Source organism: Gekko japonicus, unplaced genomic scaffold (genome assembly GCF_001447785.1).
Source record: "Gekko japonicus isolate JY-2015 unplaced genomic scaffold, Gekko_japonicus_V1.1 scaffold2623, whole genome shotgun sequence".
NCBI lineage: Eukaryota > Metazoa > Chordata > Lepidosauria > Squamata > Gekkonidae > Gekko > Gekko japonicus.
The window spans coordinates 108,015-130,426 of NW_015162556.1; the positions used below are offsets into that span (position 1 = coordinate 108,015).

Genomic DNA, 22,412 nt, shown 5'->3' on the forward strand with positions numbered 1-22,412 from the left:
GTCGACAAGACGACTGGACCATATGTACAGAGTCCAAGAGACAGGGGCCCAATTCCTATTCTCCCATCCTCAACAAAACTCTATGGTTGTAACATCCTCCTCAAAATCTAAACGAACACACTCTGCACCTTCAGACAGCGAAAGTAAAAAATTGGACGCCTTCGGCAGACGCTTCTATTCCACCGGAGCATTCCTGGCTCCGCAATACGACTCTCTCTTTGGATACCAGGTCTTATGTTGAAGATCTTCCGTTTGACGGCCTTGGCCTATTCAACACCACTACTGATTCCACACTCCAAGAATTAGACAAGAGCATAAAGGCTTCTTGAGCTCTAGGAGTGTCACCCTCTGCGAGACAGCAATACCGTCCCCGTACCTGGTCAAGGTCTTGGCAGAGGCATGCACCAAGTCATCAGTCTCCAGACAGGCAATGGAGACCGCGTACGTCTTCGGGAGGTCAAAAACCGAGGTTTAGATCCGGGCAACAATCTTCCCGTACCAAACAGGTCAAACCCTCCAAGCAGAGCTTTTGACTTCCCTGTCACCGAGTCAGTTCAAACCCGTCTATCACCCTTCCTTCATACTTGGCGTCACATCACCTCGGACGAATGGGTGCTGTCCATCTTGACCCGAGGCTACCGTATCCAATTCCACCAGAACCCCATTACTCCTGTCGTCGTCTCCACAACCCCTTCCCCACCTCTCCTGGAAGAGGTGTCTGTCCTTCTGCAGAAGGGAGCCATTGCACAGGTACCATGGGACAGGATTTTATTCCCGATACTTCACAGTCCTGCAGAGGGATGGAGGCGTTCGACCCATTTTAGATCTAAGGGCACTGAACTGTTTTGTAACATACCATTGCTTCCGCATGGTGTCCTTACAGCAGATTACACCACTCCTACAGAAACACGTCTGGATGTCCACCCTCGACCTCCCAGATGCGTACTTCCACCCCTCCCAACGCCAATACCTACACTTCACGATTGGTCAACAGACTTACCAGTATGCAGCCCTGCCATTCGGCCTGTCCAGCGCCCCAAGAGTCTTCACAAAGGCTATGATTGTGGTTGCGGCTTTCCTCCGTTTCCAGGGTATCTCCATCTCCCCCTATATCGATGATTGGCTTTTGGTAGCGCCTTCCCAGAACGCCCTGGTCTCAAACAGCACCGAGACACTGGGCCTACAAGTCAATAGAGAAAAGTCTCAATTGAGTCCAGTCCAAAGAATAAAGTACATCGGCGCTATACTAGACTCCACAACATGCATGGCTTACCTGCCTCAAGACAGAGCAGCAGACATCATTTCCTTAGCCACCGTCGTCCGTACCCACCCTTCTGTCACTGCCTTCCAAATCCAAAGGCTACTTGGCCTTATGGCTGCAACTACGTCGGTTCTCGTCTTTGCCAAACTGAAAATTCGTCGTTTACAACTGTGGTTCATCCGGAATTACAACCCAGCGAACAACGCTCGCACTGTCGTCCTGTCCCCCCCTCCCAACATACGAGACTCGTTACTTTGGTGGACTGTCCTTTCCAATATCTTCCAGGGAGCACCCTTCCACCCTCCGTCTCCCCAAATCACACTGACCACGGATGCTTCCCTGTCAGGATGGGGTGCACACATAATGGGTCTGTGCGTCGGGGGCAGGTAGAACACCCACGAGCAAGATCGACACATAAACCTCGCCATTCAGTTATGGGACTTTTGCATCGCCCACGACATCTTTTCGGTAGCCACGCACATCCCAGGTCACCTGAATGTGCAGGCATATCATTTAAGTCGAGCAAGGCTCAGTCTCCACGAGTAGGAGATGAACCTGTCCTATCTTTTTCCACTCTTTCGCAGGTGGGGAACTCCCCAAGTCGATGTTTTCGCCATCAGAGCCAACAAAAAATGTCCCCTGTTCTGCAGTCGAGGCAGCAGGGATTCACAATAGCTCGGAGACGGTCTCCTTCATCCCTGGTCCACAGGCCTTCTGTACCTTTTCCCTCCCTTACCCCTGCTTCTGAGAGTGGTATGCAAGATCATCCGAGACGGAGCGGACTGCATGTTGATAACACCGTGGTGGCCGAGACACCCATGGTTCTCGACAGTCCTCGAGTTGTCAGAGGGAATATACCACCAATTCCCTCCGGTACAGGACCTCCTCTTTCTGTCAGACTCCCCTCTCCTACATCATGACGTACCACGCTTGAAATTGACAGCGTGGAGAATAACGTCAAAGGTTTTTCGACCCGCATAGCCAATGTTCTACTGAACGCCAGGAAACCTGCTACGTGAAGGTCCTACCATTATAAATGGCAATGATTCTGTTCTTCCCTAGGTGATTATGCCCCTCGAGCCTCCTCCGCAGGCCTCAAGAAAGTTTTCCAATTCCTCCTGTCCCTCGCTGACTTGGGACTTTCCCATTCATCGTTAAAAGTTTATTTGGCCGCAATTTCGGCCTACCATGTTCACGTCGACGGATGCACCATGTTTTCACATCCGCTTTTGTAACGTTTTTAAAAAGGTTTGTTACACCTGTCAAAACTCCTGTCGTTCCCTGGGACCTTCCTCTAGTTCTCTGCTAGCTCACGAGAAAACCCTTTGAGCCACTCGTGACTCACGATATGAAATGTCTGTCGTAGAAGACGGCCTTTCTGGTTGCTGTCATCTCTGCAAGGTGAGTTGGAGAAATACTGGCTTTCAGGCATGACACATCATACTTGTCCTTTTTGCCAGACTGCGTCTGCCTCGTACCTGACATCTCGTTCCTGCCAAAGGTAGTGTCAGAGTTCCACCTACAGGCAGAGGTCTTCCTCCCGGATTTCTTCCCAGCTCCAAAATCTCCAGAGGAGAGACTGTTACATACCTTGGATGTCAAAAGGGCACTCCTGTTCTACCTCAACAGAACCCACCCAACGAGACGTGACTCCCAACTGTTCATGTCATACGCACCAGCGAGGCTCAACGCCTCTCAAGGTGGATTGCGGGTCTCATCCACCTCTGCTACTTGATTGCAAAGCAGCCGTTGCCTGGCCCCATCAAGACCCATTCAACCCAGGCTGTTGTGGCTTCCACTGCCTTCCTCCAGGTAGTGCCCCTGACGGACATCTGCAAGGCTGCTACCTGGGCCACGCCTAACACCTTTATGAGGCACTACGCCCTAGGCGTCCATAACTCTAATACCAACATGGGATGTCACATTCAATCTTCAGCGACGCAGTAAGGACCTAACAGCATCCTCCTCCAGGTAGGCCACTGCTCGCTAATCTTTCATGGGTGTGAAGCATAGAGACCACATCGAAGATAAACAGGTTGCTTACCTGTTACTGATGATCTTCGAGTGGTCATCTGTGCATTCACACCACCCGCCCTCCTTCCCCGCTGCTGTCAGCTTCTACATTTTCCATAGGGGTTGATTTGCGGCGGTTCGAAGGAACTGGCGGGATGTCCGCACCCACCCCTCTGGACATGCGCGATGGGGTTCCTGCACATGCCCGAGGGACTGGGCGCGAAAATCCGTTAAAGAGCTTGCTACAATGCACTAGATCTCATGGGTGTGAATGCACAGATGACCACTCGAAGATCATCAGTTACAGGTAAGCAACCTGTTTTCCTGCATTTAGGTAAGAAAAATCAAATGCATTATTATAGGATGGGGGAGACTTGACAGCCGTATGTGTGAAAAGGATCTAGGGGTCTTATTAGACCATACACTGAACATGAGTCAGCTAAAAAGGCAAATGCAATTTTGGGAAGTATGGTGTCCAGATCACGAGAACTGATGGCATTGCTTTGCTCTGCTCTGGTTAGTATTGTGTTCAGTTTTGGGCACCACAGTTTAAGAAGGATATAGGCAAGCTGGAACGTGTCCAGAGGAAGGCAATGAAGATGGTGAAGTCCTATGAGGAAAGGTTGAAGGAACTGTGTACCTTTAGACTGAGAGGTGATATGATAATCATCTTCAAGTACTTGAAGGGCTGTCATGGAGAGGATGGTGCAGAATTGTTGAAATTAAATCAGAAGAGTTTTCAGCTAAACATTAGGAAGAACTTCCTGACAGTTAGTGATTCCTCAGTGGAACAGGCTTCCTTGGGAGGTGGTGGGCTCGCCTTCTTTGGAGGTTTTTAAACAGAGGCTAGATGGCCATCTGACAGCAGTGCTGATTGTGTGAACTTAGGCAGATCATGAGAGGAAGGGCAGGAAGGGCTGCATCAGTGCTTCGTTCTTGTGGCCCTTTCTTACACAGCCAGGGAAATGCTGATTGCCTCTTTTGGGGGCAGGAAGCAATTTTTCTCCAGGGCAGTTTGGCCTGAGGTGCCTGAGGTTTTTGGTGGGTTTTTTTTTTTTTTTTGGTCATCTTCTGGGCATGGGTCACTGGGTGTGTGTGGAGGGGGAGGTATTTGTGAATTTCCTACATTGTGCAGGAGGTTGGACTAGATGACCCTGGAGATCCCTTTCAACTCTATAATTCTATTCGATTCTTCTGTGTCATATGATTACCAAGATGATAGGTGAGGTACTTTAAACAACAGACATTGCACCAATTTAACATAACATCCTGCTTTCAAAGGAAGCAAAGAAAAAAAATCCAAACATTCTAAAAAATAAACCTACAGGCAAGAGTGTGACATTCAAAAAACAGAAGCAAGCTTCTGCACTGTGCAAATGAATGATGTTTACACATTCAATTACTTTCTCATGCAGTATCAAACTTAAACCTTTTTGCAGAAATGAAACTTGTGTGAAGAATAAGATCTTGTTTTATTAAATTCCTGAAAAAATACTGGAGTGTAAGGTAAAGAACCTGTAATTTTGTTATATTTGGCCTGTCATCCTTACATTTTCCTAGAATGTTACAGGTGTTTCACTTTGTGAACAATATAGTCATAAAGAAGTATATAGTAAAGGTGATGTCCCTATCTTTGATTCAGTAAACATACAGTCTGATATATGGAAGCACAAACAACCTGTTGTCACCAATATGACACTATGCTTTGTACTGTTAATATTTTTATGCTTTCATTTTACATAATTTAGCACAACAAAACAGCTTTTCAAATGCCAGTGTCCATTGTAGTTCTACATTCTTTTATTCATTCTTGTAATTCAGCTGAGAATCATGATTTAGTATCATTGTCAGATCCAGTTTCCCAACTATGCACAAAGCTTTTCCTGTACATTCCAAGTTGGTCTTGTGTTTGCATCCTGTTGAATGTAACAATCAGATTCTTTTCCTGTGTGTTTGTGATGAACATTCATGAGATAATCTCAGTTTCATGGCGAGCAAGTGCTGGGGGCAATGTTGTACCACAGGGACCTGCAAAATGGAAACTAGGAGAAAAGGATATCAGGATATAAACAGTATTTCATCAAAGAACAGTGCCAGCACAGCAAATCTTAAAACCATTGCTGCCTACACCCAGTTTATAAACTAGTTAGAGCTTTTCACCTTAAAACTACTGTTAACTTCTATGGGTGTAAATGTGTGTAAGGGTAGCTATTTTCAAATTTACTTGCCGTGTAGGTTGGTTCAGAAAATATTCTGAGTAAACAGTGATAAGATTACACTAAAAGCAGATATGTGATGGCCCAGGAAAAAAACTGGAAACATTCAAAAAAAGAAACTTTTTTTCTCCTGTTTGTTCCCCCCCCCCCCCCCGCAAGATCCCAAATTGGAAAATTTGAGGGAACACTACAAAAAACCTCATAGATTATATTTTAGCTTTTAGAATAAATTTTTCATGCTCAAAATGTATCGCATGAAAAAGTTTGAAGACTTTTTCAGTTTCTCCAATGAAAAAAATTGGGAAATTTTGATAAACACTGAAAACACCTCCTATGAAATCCTTTTTCTTTTTGAATGAGAAATACTTTTTCTAGAAAAGCATTTCACTACTAATGTACAGCATAAAAGGTCTAAGGACTTTGTCAGTTTTTTCAATGGAAAAAAATTGGAAAATTTTGAGGAGCATTGGGGGGGAAAAACCTTACTGTAGACCTTACTGTAGACACTAATATTGTATATTTTCAAGATTTTTTTTGTTACGATACAATAATTTTGTGGTTTCTTAAAGTTAATATCTAAACATGCTGACAGTCCTACCTATTACGTCGGCATGACAGTAACTGTCCAAATAATATACTTTCTTTACAACAGAATTTGTTTTTCTACTTTTAACTTCTGATTCTTCAGATACATGTGTTATTGTAACATAGGGTGCAACACTTGATAACTACTTGTTGAATAAAACTGCAATTTTTCTTACAGAAAATGTAGATATTTATACTTTCAACTTCCATAAATATGCTAAATAGTACAATCTTAACCTAGGTTAGTAATTGTGCATTTTATGTTATTCAATCAGTAAAAAAAGGTTAGGTTTGACAGGAAAGTAAATTATGGCTCCGGTCACACGGGCCGGAAATTGCGGGGGGGAAGCGTGGCTGTTTGCCCCGGAGGAAAATAACGCGCGGTTGCGCGATCAGACGTCCCTTCGAGGTCCCGTGGTTAGGGGGCATGTGCCGATCACACGATGATCCTGCAGCGCAGCAAAGAAGTGGTGTGGCGCGATCACACCAGCAATCGCTAGGCACCACTTCTGTGGCAAATGGGATGGATTTTTTTTAAAAAACAAGTTTGTGCATACGCATGACTGAGCAATCGTATCTGCACATCCGAAGGCGGGTGGTGGGCTTACCGGAGACGGCGACAGACGCTTCCGGACCCCAACAGAGCTCTGAGGCATAGCCAATGGAGGGGGAGGTGGGGCCCCTCGTCACAGCCGCTCTAACCGCCTGCGCAGCAGTGGCCATAGCGACCCTTCAGAGGCAGCAAGCCAGGCTGCAGTGGGAGGGGGCCTCTTTGTGTGCATGCGCCATTGGGCGCTTGTGCGCATCTTGTGGAGACTTGGGGGGAAAAAAACCTGTTGGCGACGGGACATGGGTGGGTGCCGGATGTCACGGGATTCCACCAGAAACGCGATCAGGCGCTTGCCCTTGCCCCGCGGTTTCCGGAAACTAGTACCTTGGAGGTACTAGTTTTTTACCCTGCATCCTCGGCGGAAAGCCTCGGGTGAGCCACGGGAGCTCTACGCTTCCCAGATGTGGTGCTGTAATCATGTCCAGAAAATCCGCCTATCTTCCGTCTCTCTAGCGTGGCTAATGTTCCGTGGTTCGAAAGCCATTGTATATATTCCAATTTTCCAAAGATTTCCCTTTTCCCCTCAATTTTTTTTTGAAAAAAACTACCAGTTTTTCTCCATGGCATCAAAGTTTCTGGAAATTTTACACCTCCAACTACAAGCTATGAAAGATGTTAAAGTTTCACCTGAACTGATCTGTAGCTGGGGTGCTCTGCATATTGAATTCTGCAACTGGCACACCTCTGGCAGACACCTGAGGAGCAAACATAGCAGCAGGATATACTATGGAAGAGGTTCCAACCTGAAAGAGGAAACATAATATCAGGTCACATGGTGACGATATCACATTTCCCAACTTTTAATCAGAATTTTAAAAATTGTGGCACCTTAGTTCCAGCTCCTGCCAACCTAGCAGTTCGAAAGCAAGAAATTGCAAGTAGATAAATAGGTACCACTTCAGTGGGAAGGTAACAGTGCGCCTTGGTGTTTAGTCATGCCGGCCACATGACCACAGAAACGTCTTCAGACAGTGCTGGCTTCTTCAGCTTTGAAATGGAGATGAGCACCACAACCTTAGAGTCGGACTCGATTGGCTTTCGAGCAAGGGAACCTTTACCTTTACCTTTAGGCTAACATATTTATTATGGCAAAAGCTTTTATGAACCAGACCATATATTGTCAGGTGCATAAAGTGTTATATTCAGTTGGCAGATACATATCACCAAAGTTACAAAGACAGAAGGGAAAGTGGATCTGCCATTATCAACTTATATATATGAAAAGATCACACGAAGGCCATTGAAAGCCTCCACCTACAGAAAGGAAACCTAACAATTTTTTTTCAAACTGAACACTTACAACTTCAGTGTAAAAGATCCTTACTTGAACAGATGCCACAAAAACAATACAATTTATTTTAAAATTACTATTAGAAAGGAGTGGTATCAATTATTTAAAAACCGTAATAAAACATGCTTTAAACATTTTCAGTCACAATTCTAATTTTCTACTTTTGGATGTTTGAGTTTCCAAGCAGAAATTTTAGTGACCGAGAAACCAAAAGTGAAATCAATTATCGCAGACTAACTATTGTTAGTGTTTTATTTTTAATTGTTTTATTGGTTTTTCTTAGTCATATAATACATTAAAATCCACATGTCATATACAATCCAAGTCTATTATCTTATCTTTTCTTCTATCCATTTGTACACTCTCAACCATTTTTTTAAATGAACATTTTCATCTTCACCTTTCAATAACATATTTAATTCATCCATTTCTGCTAAGTTCATGATTTTATCAATTATCTCTCTTTCTCCGGGTATCTCTTCTGATTTCCATTTTTTAGGAAACAGAATTCTAGCCGCTGTAATTATTGGAATTATCAAACATTTATCCACATGTCATATCATCCGGTACCATATTAAGTAAGTAACATTCTGGTTCTAATTTTAATTCTCTATCAGTAATGTCTTTTATTGTCTTCTGTATTCGTCGCCAATACTTCCGAGCTTTAGAACAGCACCACCACATATGATAATAAGTACCAGTCTTAGTTTTACATTTCCAGCATTTGTTATTATTTTTATTATAACATTTCGCAATTTTCTCAGGTGTCCAGTGCCACCTGTAGAACATTTTAAAGATATTTTCCTTGAATGTAATGGCTCTCATCATCTTAGATGTTTTCCATATTTTATTCCAACTCTCCATTTCTATATTGTGACCTATATCTTTTATCCACAAGGTCATTCCTGGCTTAATCGCTTCTTCTAACATATAGTCGTTCCGTTGCAATTTATACAATTTTTGAATAAGTTTATCATTGGAAGATAGCTAAATCTTATCAAGTTCATTTCTATTACTTTCAAAACCTTGAGATTTATCTTTAGTATATATAGATTTTAATTGCAGATATTGCCACCATGAGAATTGTATATTTTGTTTTAACAACTTTTCTTCACTTTTCAACTCACTGTTTTCTTCTAAAAGTACTTCATAGCTTTCTCTATTGTTTTTAGTAATTAATGATGGTTTCGTAAATGCCTCTATAGGTGATACCCATTTTGGGATTCTTATATGATATCTTTCTTTTATGGAGTTCCATGTTTTAATCAAAGATCCTCTTATTATATGTTGGTGGAAGTTAGAATGGATTTTGTCTTTTCCATACCAAATATAAGCATGCCACCCCATGTTTAGATCATGTCCTTCTAACTTTAATGTTCTCACATTTTTAAAATTAATCCAGTCTTTGATCCAGCATAGGGCAGCCGCTTGATAGTAAAATTTCCAGTTAGGGATTCCAAGACCTCCTCTATCTTTATTATCTTGTAGAAACTTCCACTTTATCCTTGCTTTTTTTGAGTTCCAAACAAATTTTCTTGTAATTTTATCCAATTCTGTAAATAAGTTATTTTTCTTCAAAATGGGTATATTTTGTGCTAAGAATAAACATCTAGGTAGCACATTAATCTTTATAGTAGCCACTCTCCCCATTAGTGAAAGTTGCAAATGATTCCATTTGTCTAGATCTTTTTTTACCTCTATCATCAATTTATTATAGTTATCTTCTATGAGATTACCATTTTTATTCGTCATTATAATACCAAGATATCTAACTTTTTTTTCTATTTCCATGGATGTTATTTTCTTTATTTCTTGAATAGTGTCTATTGGACAATTCTTTAATAATTTGGTTTTCTTCACATTGATCTTGAGTCCTGCAAATTGACCATATTCTAATATATTTTCCATTAGATATGTGAGTGATTCCTTGGGATTCTCCACTATAAATACTAAATCATCAGCGAAGGCTAATAATTTAAATTCTTCTCCTGTTAATCTGAGTCCTTGTATCCGTGTATCTCTTCTTATTTGCTCATTCAGGGTTTCCATTGCAAATATGAACAATAATGGGGATAGGGGAAACCCCTGTCTTGTCCAATATTGTTAGTCTTTAAGATGCCACAACATTCTTGTTTACAATTGTCAGTTACAACGGATACATTCAAAGTATCCCCTGAATAAGTCTTGGATGTGGACGTGTTTTTCTTATGTCCACAACATGAACATAACAGAAAGTACCATGCCAAAGAGAAGCATTAGTATGAAGTCTGTACCACATCAAAAACTCATGAACGAACTGGTTCTCAATGTTATAACAATGCTTCATTTTCCATTTATCCTTAGACATGTTTTCGATAAATACATGCAGTCTGTTAACAGTGTAGGGATGCCAGCCTCCAGGTGGGACCTGGGGATCCCCTGGAATTATATCATAAGAACATAAGAGACACCAATGTTGGATCAGGCCAAAGGCCCATCCAGTCCAACACTCTGTGTCACACAGTGGCCAGAAATACCAGGATGATCATCATTAATAAAACTGTATGCTCTTGAGTGCTTCTCCCCTAGAGACGTTCTCGGGGGGGGGGGGCTGCCTATTCAAGGCTGTCCCATAACACGTGCCACCTCTCCATCCCCTGCCAATGACCGGGGGTGTGTGTGTGTCCTGGCAACCCAAAAACAGTGGAATCCTATGCAGCAAACTTTAGACTCTCTGGCATAACCATGCATAGGATTGCACTGTAAGTTACAGTCCCTAAGTATGAAACCTGAAAACCAAAATGTCACTTACTACCAAACAGAGGTCACAAATTTCAAGTTCTTTTTCAACAGCTGTAAGGATATCAGAATCCAAAGTTTCTCCAAACCATACAACGTGAGGGCGCAAGAGGCCATTGCAGTCTTCACACCTATGCAAAAAATTTGGAGGGAAAATTATACTTCAGACAGAAGCAAAGCTGGAAAAGAGAGTACATTAAATCTTTACTGAATTTATTATAAAGAGTTCAAATTACGTTAGGTTTACTACAAACCTAGACAATGTATATTGCTGCTTTATTTACATTATTTTAAAAAACTACAAGGAAAACAACATGGCTTATTTCTCACAAAGAATTCTAACCACTTCAGAAACATTCACCCTAATCTCGCATTTCATCATTGTGCAAATAAAAGATGGGATTCAGCCAAAGGTTCTCTGGATGACACTGATTTTAAGATAAAAAAAGAAAAGCCCAGTGGCACCTTAAAAACTAACAACATTTAATGACTTTAGCACATGTGTAGTTTTCTCCTGGTTACATCCAAATGTCAGTAAATTACAGTGTGCTCACCGAGGGAGGTCTTCCACAGGAATCCCAGCATCTTTGACTTCAGGGTCTGGAGCACTGAAATTGTTAAACAAAAAAACTGTAAGATTTCAGGTATAACTCATGTTAGTATCATTTCCAATTAATCCTTTACCTTGACATTAGCTTTTAGTGATCAGCAGAACATAGATTTCTTGCTTAAAAGCTTTTCCAAAATAAGCAATAGCAAATTATTCTAGCTCTTTTTTTGCCTCGGCATAGCATTCATATATGGACAAATATAGACAAATGCCTATAAAAATTGGACAGGGGGTTAAAAAAAAAGAGAGAACAGTGAAGTCTGATTGAGATTATGTGAGCTCCGTTTAAACTATCCGCATGTTTGCCAAATTTCATTTAGGAGAAACAACGTTCTTAGTAGATGGATAACACCGCACAGATGTATTACCCTTTTCCAGCCAAAGCAGGACAAATCGGACTCTTGTAATTTTCTGTCACATTTCCACAACTGGTGCATCGGGTTTTGAATAAGCTGCCTGTAAAACAAAGTAGGAGCCCTAGATTTTATACTCTGTTTTTGTGGCTGGCAGTGCTAAATTATTAAAATAGTATTCAATAAATCTGATTAATGTATTAGCTGGTAACAGGAAACCATCCAAATGTTTAATCGATAGACATACACAAACCCAAATTGAACAGAAGAAATTAAAGGCCAATCTATACTGATGCAAGGATACAAACAATCAAATCTTCATAGAAGTATTTTTGTTAGTTAAATAAAGTAAGTGCTCGCTGTGTGTATGTGCTCAGCTGCTCTCCCAGCTCTTATGTAAGAGGTGCCATAAAAGTGTAATACCAAGTACCAGAGATATATAAACTTTATAAAGGACACAGGCAAACCCAATTAACTGTGTTATATTTTACTCAAAAAGACAAACATTTTTAAAATATTAACACTCGTACAGTATTTCCTTTCTTTAACAGCCTTTGATAACTGACATCTCTTATTCTGAATTGTTGCATCAAAAGCTGTAGTCAATGTCTGTGCTGTAGCAATCTTGAGTATGCTGTTTAGGTGCGTATCTATGAACTGAGAGTGTACTTTTGATTTTTTGACATTTATTACAGAAAAGACCTGCTCACATATGTACACTGTCCTAAACATAGAATTTTAGCAGCAAAAGCTGCAAGCTGGGGGCAATTCAGACCCAAAAACTGGTAAAATTTGCTAGTTCCAACTTCAGAAAGCTTATCCTTCAGTACAGCATCCCCCTGCTTCCCCACCTACCTGCAATTTGTGACATCCTTTCATTGGTAGGGAGCAGTGTGAATGTCCGATTTTTGTCAACTGCACTGACTCACTATGTGTAATTATATGTGCAGCCAGCCCAACTAGGAGAGAGCGAGAGAGGAAGGGGAGGATGGACGCTCCAGCCAGCTGACCGAACACAGGTCTTTTTGCTGCTCTTGCCACTGCTGCCACCACCCTCCTCTTCCTTGCCAGATAACAGACATGGACGGGCCGGTTCCAGGCCCCCCACCCCTGGCCATATATTTGAGACCCCTGTGTTATGTGGCCTGCAAAAGAAACTGCTCAGGTACCACATGGGTACTTGACCATATTTCCAGAAGTGGATTGTTATATGAGGGTGAGAACTATGGCATAACAGATCTGCCTAGATGGTTGCCTCTATAATGGATAGTTAATATTGTAGTGTTTTGCAATTTTATTACACATATCATCACCTTTTACTGCAATTCAATTTCAATCTTCTACTTTAGTAACCTTTTCCTCCATGTGATATGACAAACCTTAAGACAGTTTTGTTGCATTATGTACTTCTTTGCCTATGTTGACTGCTTGTTACCTAAGACAATTTTTTAATTATTTGCTTGCATTTCTTTTCCAGCTCCTCAGTCCTAGCCCATTGCATTTTTTATTATGTATCTGTCATGTTTGATTATGTTGTCTGCCTTGTGTCTTAAGTGAGAAAGGGGGGATTATAAATGAAATTATTATATAATGACTAATAGTTTCTCTGTGAAACAAATAGCACCTCTGCTTGGGGGTGGGAGGGGGACAAATGTCAAATATCATCTCTCCCACTGCTGTGATCAAATTGACAGCTTCCTCCTTTTCCTGCATTTCATTGAAAAGAACTGTTGGCAGATCGAATCACATCTCTCTCGTCTAGTATGACGCTCAGCTCCCAGTCCTTAGAATGCAGTTACAGAACGTCTACTTTTACGGGCCTTCAAGTAGACTTGACACAAAAAAGGGAAATGTCCAGTAACAGAAAGTTGCCAGGTCATTATTGGTCTGTGTTTATGCAGATTTTTTGGGCAGTTTCAAGTATTAAAAAAATAGGAAAATGAAATACTAGCAAGCGCTTCTATGGATTCTTACCATGAATTTCTAAGAGATGCTTCGTTCCAGCTTTCCTGTGGAGCTCATCAATGTTCTGTGTGATGACCACAATACTTCTGCCTTGCTTGCTTAGCCTGGCCTCGCATTCTGCTATGGAAATGTGTGCTGGGTTGGGACTTTTACTCATCATAAGCTCCCTACGGTAATGGTAGAATTCCCACACCCTAGAGGGATTCCTTGCAAAAGCCTCTGGAGTAGCCAGTTCCTATGGAAAAATGCAATTTGTTGGTTTTCCAAAAAAAAAAATAAATATTTTATTTTATTTATTTATTTTTATTTTATTGATTTGTATTTATAGCCTGCCCATCCCACAAGTGGGCTCAGTGTGGGTAACATCATATCAGTAATACAACAGATAATTAAAAATTTAAAACACAATAATAAGCATTAAAAGCAATGGTCATAGTTCAACAAAGTCAACTGGCTGTGAGAGGTTCCCTGGCATATTGTTTGGCTTGGTAGGTGGGTGACAACAACCTCAGGGAGGCCATACATGGACGCCCGCTGCCTCAGCCAAAGGCCTGGCGGAACAGCTCCATCCTGCAGGCCCTGAGGAATTGAACAAGATCCTGCAGGGCCTAGATCTCGACAAGGAGCATGTTCCACCAGGCAGGGGCCAGGGCAGAAAAAGCCCTGGCCCTGGTTAAGGCAAGACAGACATCCTTTGGGCCAGGGACAACCAGGAGATGTTGGTCCATAGAGCATAATGCTCTTCGGGGTGTATACAGGAAGAGAAGGTCCCTCAGATATGTTGGTCCCAGGCCATGTAAGGCTTTAAAGGTTATCACCAACACCTTGAAGCGAATCCAGAAGTCAAACAGCAACCAATGCAGTTGGTGGAGCACCTGCCAAACGTGAGCCTGCATAGGCATTGAGGTCAGCAGGCACACCACTGTATTTTGCACCAGCCGTAATTTCCGGGTCAGCCTCAAGGGTAAGTGTACCGATTCCTTGTTTATGGGTGTGTGTCTCTTTAAAAGTTTGGTTGCATGTGATAGTCTAGAGTGCTTGAAGAGGCAAGTGTGGTGTGATTGGTGAGTGACAGAGAGGGGGAGGGGTTTTGGAAGTAAAAATTAGTGGATGAACGGGTATGTCAGTCAAGAGTGACAGTTGAGGAGTGACAGTTTGAGGTTTTGACAGCTGAAGGGTGACAATTGTTGAGAACAGTTAGTTGGTTCTGAAGTCTGAGAGAAGCAGTCTGTGTGTGTGCTGAGGTTGTTCTGAGAGAATAGTAAAATGTAAATGAAAGTAATTGAAGACAAAGTTTAGGAAAGGCTGTATGTCCTGGAGAGAAACAGTGAACTTACATGACCTTGAGTTAAAGTTACAAAGTTACATGCCAAGATCCCTGACAGTGGAGAGAAAAGTGTGTGAAATACCCAAAGCAATTGTTTAGTATTTACCCATTCCTAGTTACAGTGTTCTACCATATTATTTACGAATTATATCAATAAATCTACTTTTATTTAAGATACCAGTTCTGAAAGAAATAATTTCTCAGGAAACACATAGACCCTCATGAAAGCCTAAAAACCGACCTACCTACCCAGTGATAGAAATATTATAGTATAAAGGTTTGGAAAGCCTTAAATTTCCTGGTGGCAGCCGGATATACACAATAAAACAAAACATAAAGAACATTTTAAAAGGAAACCCGACCTCCCCAGATAAGGGGTCGTCACAGTAAGCCTACGTAGAGTGAATTGCAGTAATCAAGCCTGGAAGTGACCATTGCATGGGTCACTGTAGCTAAGTCCTGGGGGGAGAGGTAGGGTTTCAGTAACCTAATCTGCCTAAGATGGAAAAATGCAGATCTGGCAACGGCAGTAACCTGGGCCTCCACAGAAAGAGAGGCATCTAGCGTTACTCCCAGGCTCCTCACTTTCTGGGTCGGCACCAAAGGCGCGATATTGATACAATGAAGTCTCGTGTTCATTTGTAATTAGCTGTAAGAACTTTTTAATTGTATTTACGTAGCATATTTCAGTGCTCAAAGTGCTTCAAATCTATTTCCCAGCATAATTCTTACAACACCTATGCAAGCTAGTCCAATATTATTGTTTCCCCTGTAACAGATGGAAGAACTGAAGCTGTGAGATACTAGCTTTGTGGCTGAGATGAGAACTGGGAGACTCCGCAAGCCCAAACCCTAGTTATTGTGCTACTCACATTCATGCACTTGTTCAATTTCTGTTTGAAATAAAATTACATAGTTGGAAACAGATTCATGCTAGTCTGAAGCAGCAAAACAGAGTTGGAGTCCAGTGGGGCACCTTTAAGACCAATGAAGTTTTATTCAAGGTATGAGCTTTCGTGTGCACGCACACTTCTTCAGATACAGTGAAACAAAATTTCCTCAGGCCCTACATCCTGGAAGGGGGGTCAGCCCTCAGGAAGGGCCAGTCAGAGCCAAGGTGCATAAGTAAAGCTGAGATAGTATCAAGGCAGTTGGTAAGATCAGCGAATGGCAGCAAATTAGCACACAAATGTGACAGCTAACAAACAGATGTGAGAATGAAGGTTGAGTCCAGCAGCACCCCACAGACCTACTAAGCTCAACCCTGGGTACATGCAAGAACAGAGAGACTCTGTATGTGTTAGGTCTGCACTTCTTCAAATACACTGAAACAGATTTCCCCAAATATTACATACAGGTAGCGGGGGTTAGTTGCCAGGAAGAGCTAATTAGAGTCAAGATGCCTAAGTAACTGAGCAATAAATACAGCTAAGACTGGAATAACACATTAGGTAAGACATGTGTAAATAGCAGCAAATTGGCATACAGATAATAAAGGAGTTAACTGGAAACAGTAAGTATATTCAGTTCAAGAGTAAGTACACAACAATGCAGCCAACCATGGACTTAGAAAGGTGTAACACTGCTTAGGGTTGCACTGTAGGGCTATTTAAGTAACACTAATTAGCATCCCAAAAATGTGGATCAAAAAGCCTTTCTGAATTTTAGAATTTGTAAAGACAGCAATATGTAAGATATATAACATGAAGCCATACAACACTTGTCTTTAAGATGAGTTCCTGTATTTCCAAACAGCTTGGAGAGAGGACAAAAGAAGAAACAGAGGAGCCAGCAACATTTATAAAGTTGTTGACATCCCTGAATTTATTTATTTCATTGAATGTATGAACCGCCCACCCTGCAAGCAGACTCTGGGTGATTTACAGCCTTATAAACATTTAAAATACTATCAGTATATATAATTAAATTTGCCAACAGTAAGTCAGTAATTTAGAGCCGATCCAAGATAGCGATATAATAATCCCCCTATAATAATAAGAGTAGCACATACCTGAGCTTGCCATTTCCTCCAGTATCCCCCTGCGCCTCTGAAGGTCGGAACACCACTCTCTGCACTTACGCCAGCCCCTGTAATAATAGCTATATGCTTTGCTTTAGCAAAGACTTCTCGAAAATCAGCCATATCTTGTTTTAAAGAAATAAATAAATAAAGGCAATTCAGATTTGTTTTTATTTTAAACAGGCACATTTCAAAAACACACAAAGCTATTTTGGCATGGATAGAGGAGATCTGGGTTGACATTCCTTCACATCTACAAAGTACAGTGCATGACTCAGAACAATTCATGTGTTCTCAGCCTAGTCAGCTTCGGCTACACCCTGATTTTATATCTAAAAACTGTCTGCACAATTTTATATCTGAGGCCTCCAGTAGAAATTGCTAGACATGAAAGTATGCTTGCATTATGGCTCTACAAACATTTAAGCATTCGGTAAGGCCTAAGATAGTGTTTTAGGAACACTGCAGTATATGAATAGTAAGCCCAAGTACTAAAGTAAACATACTGCCCTTTGTAAAAGTTTTTTGTTGTTGTTGTTTTTGCCATCAACCCATAGGGTTTTCACAGGAAGAAACTTCAGAGGTGGTTCGCCACTGCCTGTCTCCATGTCATGACCCTCGTATTCCTTGGTGGTTCCCATCCAAATACTAGCCAGGGCCAATCCTTCTTAGCTTTTGAAATCTGACAAGATTGGGCTAGCCTGGGCTATCCAGGTCAGGACTTATAGGGGTTAGCCGGTTAATATTAAAAAACATGAAATGAAATTGACATAAAACACACTTTGCATTTATTAGGTCTCATTTTGAATCTCCAGTTAATAGCAGATCTCAGGGAGCGCAGCTGGAAACTGCTGAAAATCTACTCTCAATAACTTTCTTTAAAAAGAGGAATAAATCAAAAGAGCCCATTGTACATTCAGTTATTTTCATCAACAGTGGTTCTCAAAGCCAAAATGACTCATTTGTTAGGGGAGGAATGGCAACATTTCTGATATGAGGATCTCAAGGTTCACAAGGACTAGGAACAAGCAATTTATAGACAACTTATCTTGTGTATACACAGAAAGAAATTTATGCCACAGGAACAGAGTTGGCTTACTTGAACTGGGTCGAGCCATTTCAAAGCAAATTCTTTGTTTCTTGGAAGAAGCAGGTTTAAGTCCGCAATATACTTGAGAAACCAGCCTTCTCGTAGTAAAGTGGAAAAGATTCATCAGGATCCCAGAACAATACTAGAGAAAATGTTAAACAGAAAATCATTTTTTGGGTAACAGTTCGAGACCCGAGTTGCCGCATGACGGAGTGAGCTCCCGTCTCTAGTTCCAACTCCTGCCAACCTAGCAGTTCGAAAGCAAGAAATTGCAAGTAGATAAATAGGTACCACTTTGGTGGGAAGGTAACAGCGTTCCGTGCACCTTGGTGTTTAGTCATGCCGGCCACGTGACCACGGAAACGTCTTCAGACAGCGCTGGCTCTTCGGCTTTGAAACGGAGATGAGCACCGCAACCCTAAAGTCGGACTCGACTGGCTTGCGAGCAAGGGAACCTTTACCTTTACCTGAGGCTGCTCCACCAACAAATTAGAAAATTCCACCAAGGTGCAGTTATCTGGGATGTCCCAAGAGTCAAGAACACCCTGCTGCCCCTCACTGGGATTTCTTAAGAATTTATCACTGGCTTCCATATCACAGTACAGAGAAACAAGCACAGACTCACTGGAAGAGGAGAGTGTAGAATTTAGGAATTAAAGGAGAGAGACCACAATAATCTGGCCTTTGACTATTTCAAAGGCTGAAGGATGAAATGACGACTATTATTTACCTTAACTCTGAAGCTGAGTTGTCAGTTTCTTTGACTGCCCCTGGTATTTGGGTTATTACGCACATGAAATAAATGAGAATCTCACGTCTTGCTTATAAAACAATGAACAGTGATCATGTTCTAAATTCACACAGGACAACTGACACACAAGCCACAATGGATTTACAACCCCTTTCTTCCAACAGCTTTCTTAAGATTCTTATTTCTACTAGCATATCTACATTTAATAGTCTTTTAAAATGGTCTTTAAAGCCTTTTTCATGTTATGCACAAACAATTACAATAAAAAACTCTGTAAATAGAATTTTTGTTCCTAGGTCTAAATCCCAGTCTCATCAAAATTAAACCATATTAATCCTAAAAGGCAGCAAGAGAAACAGGATTAGAATTAGCAAGATGTACAGATTAAGGAATATGGACTAAAAACTGCTGTGCTGTTTCTTCTGTTGTATTTTCCTTTTCAGAAGTTACAGAAAATGAAATGACACAAGCAGACATGCTGTAGCAGACTTCTACAAGATACTTAGCGTATCGGAGATGGAAACAGCCTCATGCATTTTATATGTAAAATGTCACTTGCCAAGGTGCTAGTACCTCTACCTAACACAAGAGTTAGAAGTAAGGCCCCTGGAAAGCATTCAGAAATATGTTTCATTACAATAAAAATAATCTGGAGACACACAGGTACATCACTGTGCTAAGTAAGGTTTCAAATTTGGACTTCTGAGTTCTATGTTAGCATCCATTCTTGGATATAAACAACCTACATTTTAATTATTAAGAAACTTTGTGTGAATCTGTTACCTAATCTGTAGATCAGGAATAACAGCCGCCCTTGTTGTGAGACCTCATAGTGCTTATTTAAGAAAGGATATGACCCTAAGAAATTGCCCCATTCTAAACTAGCTCACATCTGTCTGGCAGCTGCTCTACTTCAGTCACAAACCCTCCCCAGTAAACAGCACAGACACCATTTTAAAAGCAATATATACAAAAAGGAGATAGAGTCTAGTCCAACCTTTAAGATTATGGGGGGGGGGAAGCAAAAAGCTTTTCTGAGCCACAAACTCAGTGGGCTCTTAGACCAGAAGCTTAGGCTTCAATAAATCTGGTAGTCTTAAAAGCGTCACAGGACAGTGTTTCTTTTGGCTTGCTGCCACAGCCGACGGAAGCTGGAATTTCAAAACGGCATGCAGACAGATGAAAGACTAACACCCCCCAGGAGTTGATTCGGCAAGCAAAACACGACAGAGAAAGCGTGGCCTTTCTGCCTGCAACTTCTGCCAGCCAAGAACGATTTTGGCAAGCAGAAAGGCCTGGAGAGGGGACCCCCCCCCCCAATATATTTTCCAGCCGGGTCTTGGGGAATGGGCGGGGGGGGGGGGGGGGCGACTATCAGGTACCCCCCTCCCTCCTTTGATAAGAGGGAAGAGACTGCAATGACTAAGAGGGAAGTGAAGTGGTGCCTGCTGCCCCATGACATCGCTGGCGCTGCGGCCCCACCCCCCCCATATATCTCACCCACATGCACACATCGGAGAGGGGTGATGGAAAGGGAAAAGCAGCTGGGAGGCAGCCGCAGGGAGCCCCGCCCGGGCCATTCTCCCTGCCCTTAGTCCAATCCGACCTGTACTCACCACCTCCTCAGCTGTATACCCCGCCAGGTCCCGCCCCGCCAGACTGAGTAGCAGGAAGAGCGCCTGCAGGAGCAGGAGCGGCGACAGCAACAAAGCGAGGAGGGCGGAGCGGGCCCAGACAGCCACTGGAAGCGGCCTCTGACCGCCGCCAGAGGCGGCTCTGCGTGAAGCGCCTCATGTCTCGTCTGGAAAAACCGCCGCGCCGGGGTTACTGCGGGGGCCTTGAGAAGCTCAGCGGCCGCGACGCCTTCTCGCTTCAGGCCTCTGTTGCTCCCACGAGGGCCGCGCTTGGAGGGAAGGAGGGCGCGCCTGCGACATCACCGCCTTATAAGGGCCACGCTATGCAGGGGCGGCGGGAGGCGTTGGAATAAACACCTGTCTATTGAGCAACGTTTCGCTTTCCCCCCAACCATTAGAAGAAATAAATAGGTTGGAATCGACGCTTGGTTATCGATGTGTAGAAAATAAGAGGCCGTTTTCTAAGGAGAGCGGTCCTTGACGTCTCTGTTCAGAATTCTGCTCACGGGGGCTTTTTGCTAGGAAAGTTAATTCTGTTAATTAATTTTTAACCCCCCCCCCCCCCGGGGGTTTTTTTTTTTTTTTATAAAATAATTACCGTTTATCAAAACAGTCACTGACCAATTGTAGAATATTGAGAGAGCTAAATACGAGATGAAACATGTTAAAAGACAGAGACGCTGAAAAATCTGCCAAAAATGAGCAACAGCTGTCTTTAAACTAGGCAGAACTAGAAAAGCACTTAAGACCCAGACATCAAAAACGTTTTCACTCGATGACAAAATATTTTCTAGAGTGCAGGTACCCTTAACGAGAAAATTAGTTCCCGAAAGGATGGGTTGTTATTTGTCAGGAACGTTTAGAAGCTGACCAAAAGGTATTAGCTAATAAGTAGGCTGAAGTTCGTTCCTTATTTGTAGCTCCCTGCCAGGGGTTCAGGTGTGCCCTGAAAAGGGCTTACTTTTTTCTTTTAAGAGGTGCCAGACCTCTCAATCGGTATACTGAAAACTCATGAACTTTTAAACAGTTTTAAAAGAATTTTGTTGAAGAGGTTCTGGAACTCCATTACAGAGCTTTCCCCCAGAAAAAAAGTCCTGGCCCTGAATAACTGCTATTTGAGCATCTTTCATAGGTGTGGGATCCATAGCAGAGCCTCATCTTACATATGTACACTTATAAACACCTCCTCACAAGCAATGAGATTTCCATTACCCCTGGTGATCCACATATCCACACCAGTACCACCATGCTGCATGGTAAACAAGCACAGAGGATGTGCGAGAAAGTGTGTCATTTTCCCCTCCCCCACTATTTTACCTTTTGCTTTCCTGAGAGCCCCCACAGCCTCCCCTTTTCCCTGCTTCCTTCTCTCCTTCCCACCCACCAGCCAACCAATCTTTATCTGCTTCCTTGTCATCCTCCCTCCCTCGCTCCTCCCGGTAGCTTTAACTGAGGAAGAATATGGTCCCGTTTTTTGGTGCTGGCTGCTGGCCCAGCCCAGTTGCACAATGCCAGCCACTGACACTCTTAACAACTGCACTTTACTGGCTTTTAAAGGGTGGGGACTGCTGGCAAGTAGGAAGCCCCAGGTGAGCCATGCAAGTTGTGTGTATTCCAGTTGCCTGGTTGTTGTTGCCAGGCCTGGCCTGATGAGTCCTCCATCAAAGATCAAAACAGCCCTGGACAAGGCCCTCCTCCTGCCTCATAGTAACACAAAACAAGGCTTGCAGGCTGGCAATACTGTTGTGGTTGCCTAGCAATGGCAACCACAACAGTATTAAGGCATTTGTTTCTTTACTGGTGATGCATCTATTATTTGCGGGGTTTAACCTCCGTATTTATTTTTTACATATCAGATTTTCCTACAAACCTGGAGCAGTTTTCAGGATTGTAGAAAGAAATGTCTTG

At 42.4% G+C, this 22,412-nt stretch overlaps 1 protein-coding gene across 1 annotated transcript; it reads right to left on the bottom strand.

Moving 5' to 3' along the window:
• Positions 1 to 4,743: 4,743 nt before the first annotated feature.
• On the bottom strand, positions 4,744 to 20,451 carry SIRT5 (sirtuin 5). Its single transcript, XM_015406358.1, has 9 exons — positions 20,371 to 20,451; positions 18,129 to 18,261; positions 17,021 to 17,154; positions 13,692 to 13,917; positions 11,733 to 11,820; positions 11,309 to 11,362; positions 10,768 to 10,885; positions 7,313 to 7,428; positions 4,744 to 5,316 (listed from the first exon to the last, which is right to left on the bottom strand). Exons 1-9 carry the CDS (start codon positions 20,374 to 20,376, stop codon positions 5,241 to 5,243), a joined length of 951 nt encoding a protein of 316 aa, XP_015261844.1. The 5' UTR covers positions 20,377 to 20,451; the 3' UTR covers positions 4,744 to 5,240.
• Positions 20,452 to 22,412: the final 1,961 nt, after the last annotated feature.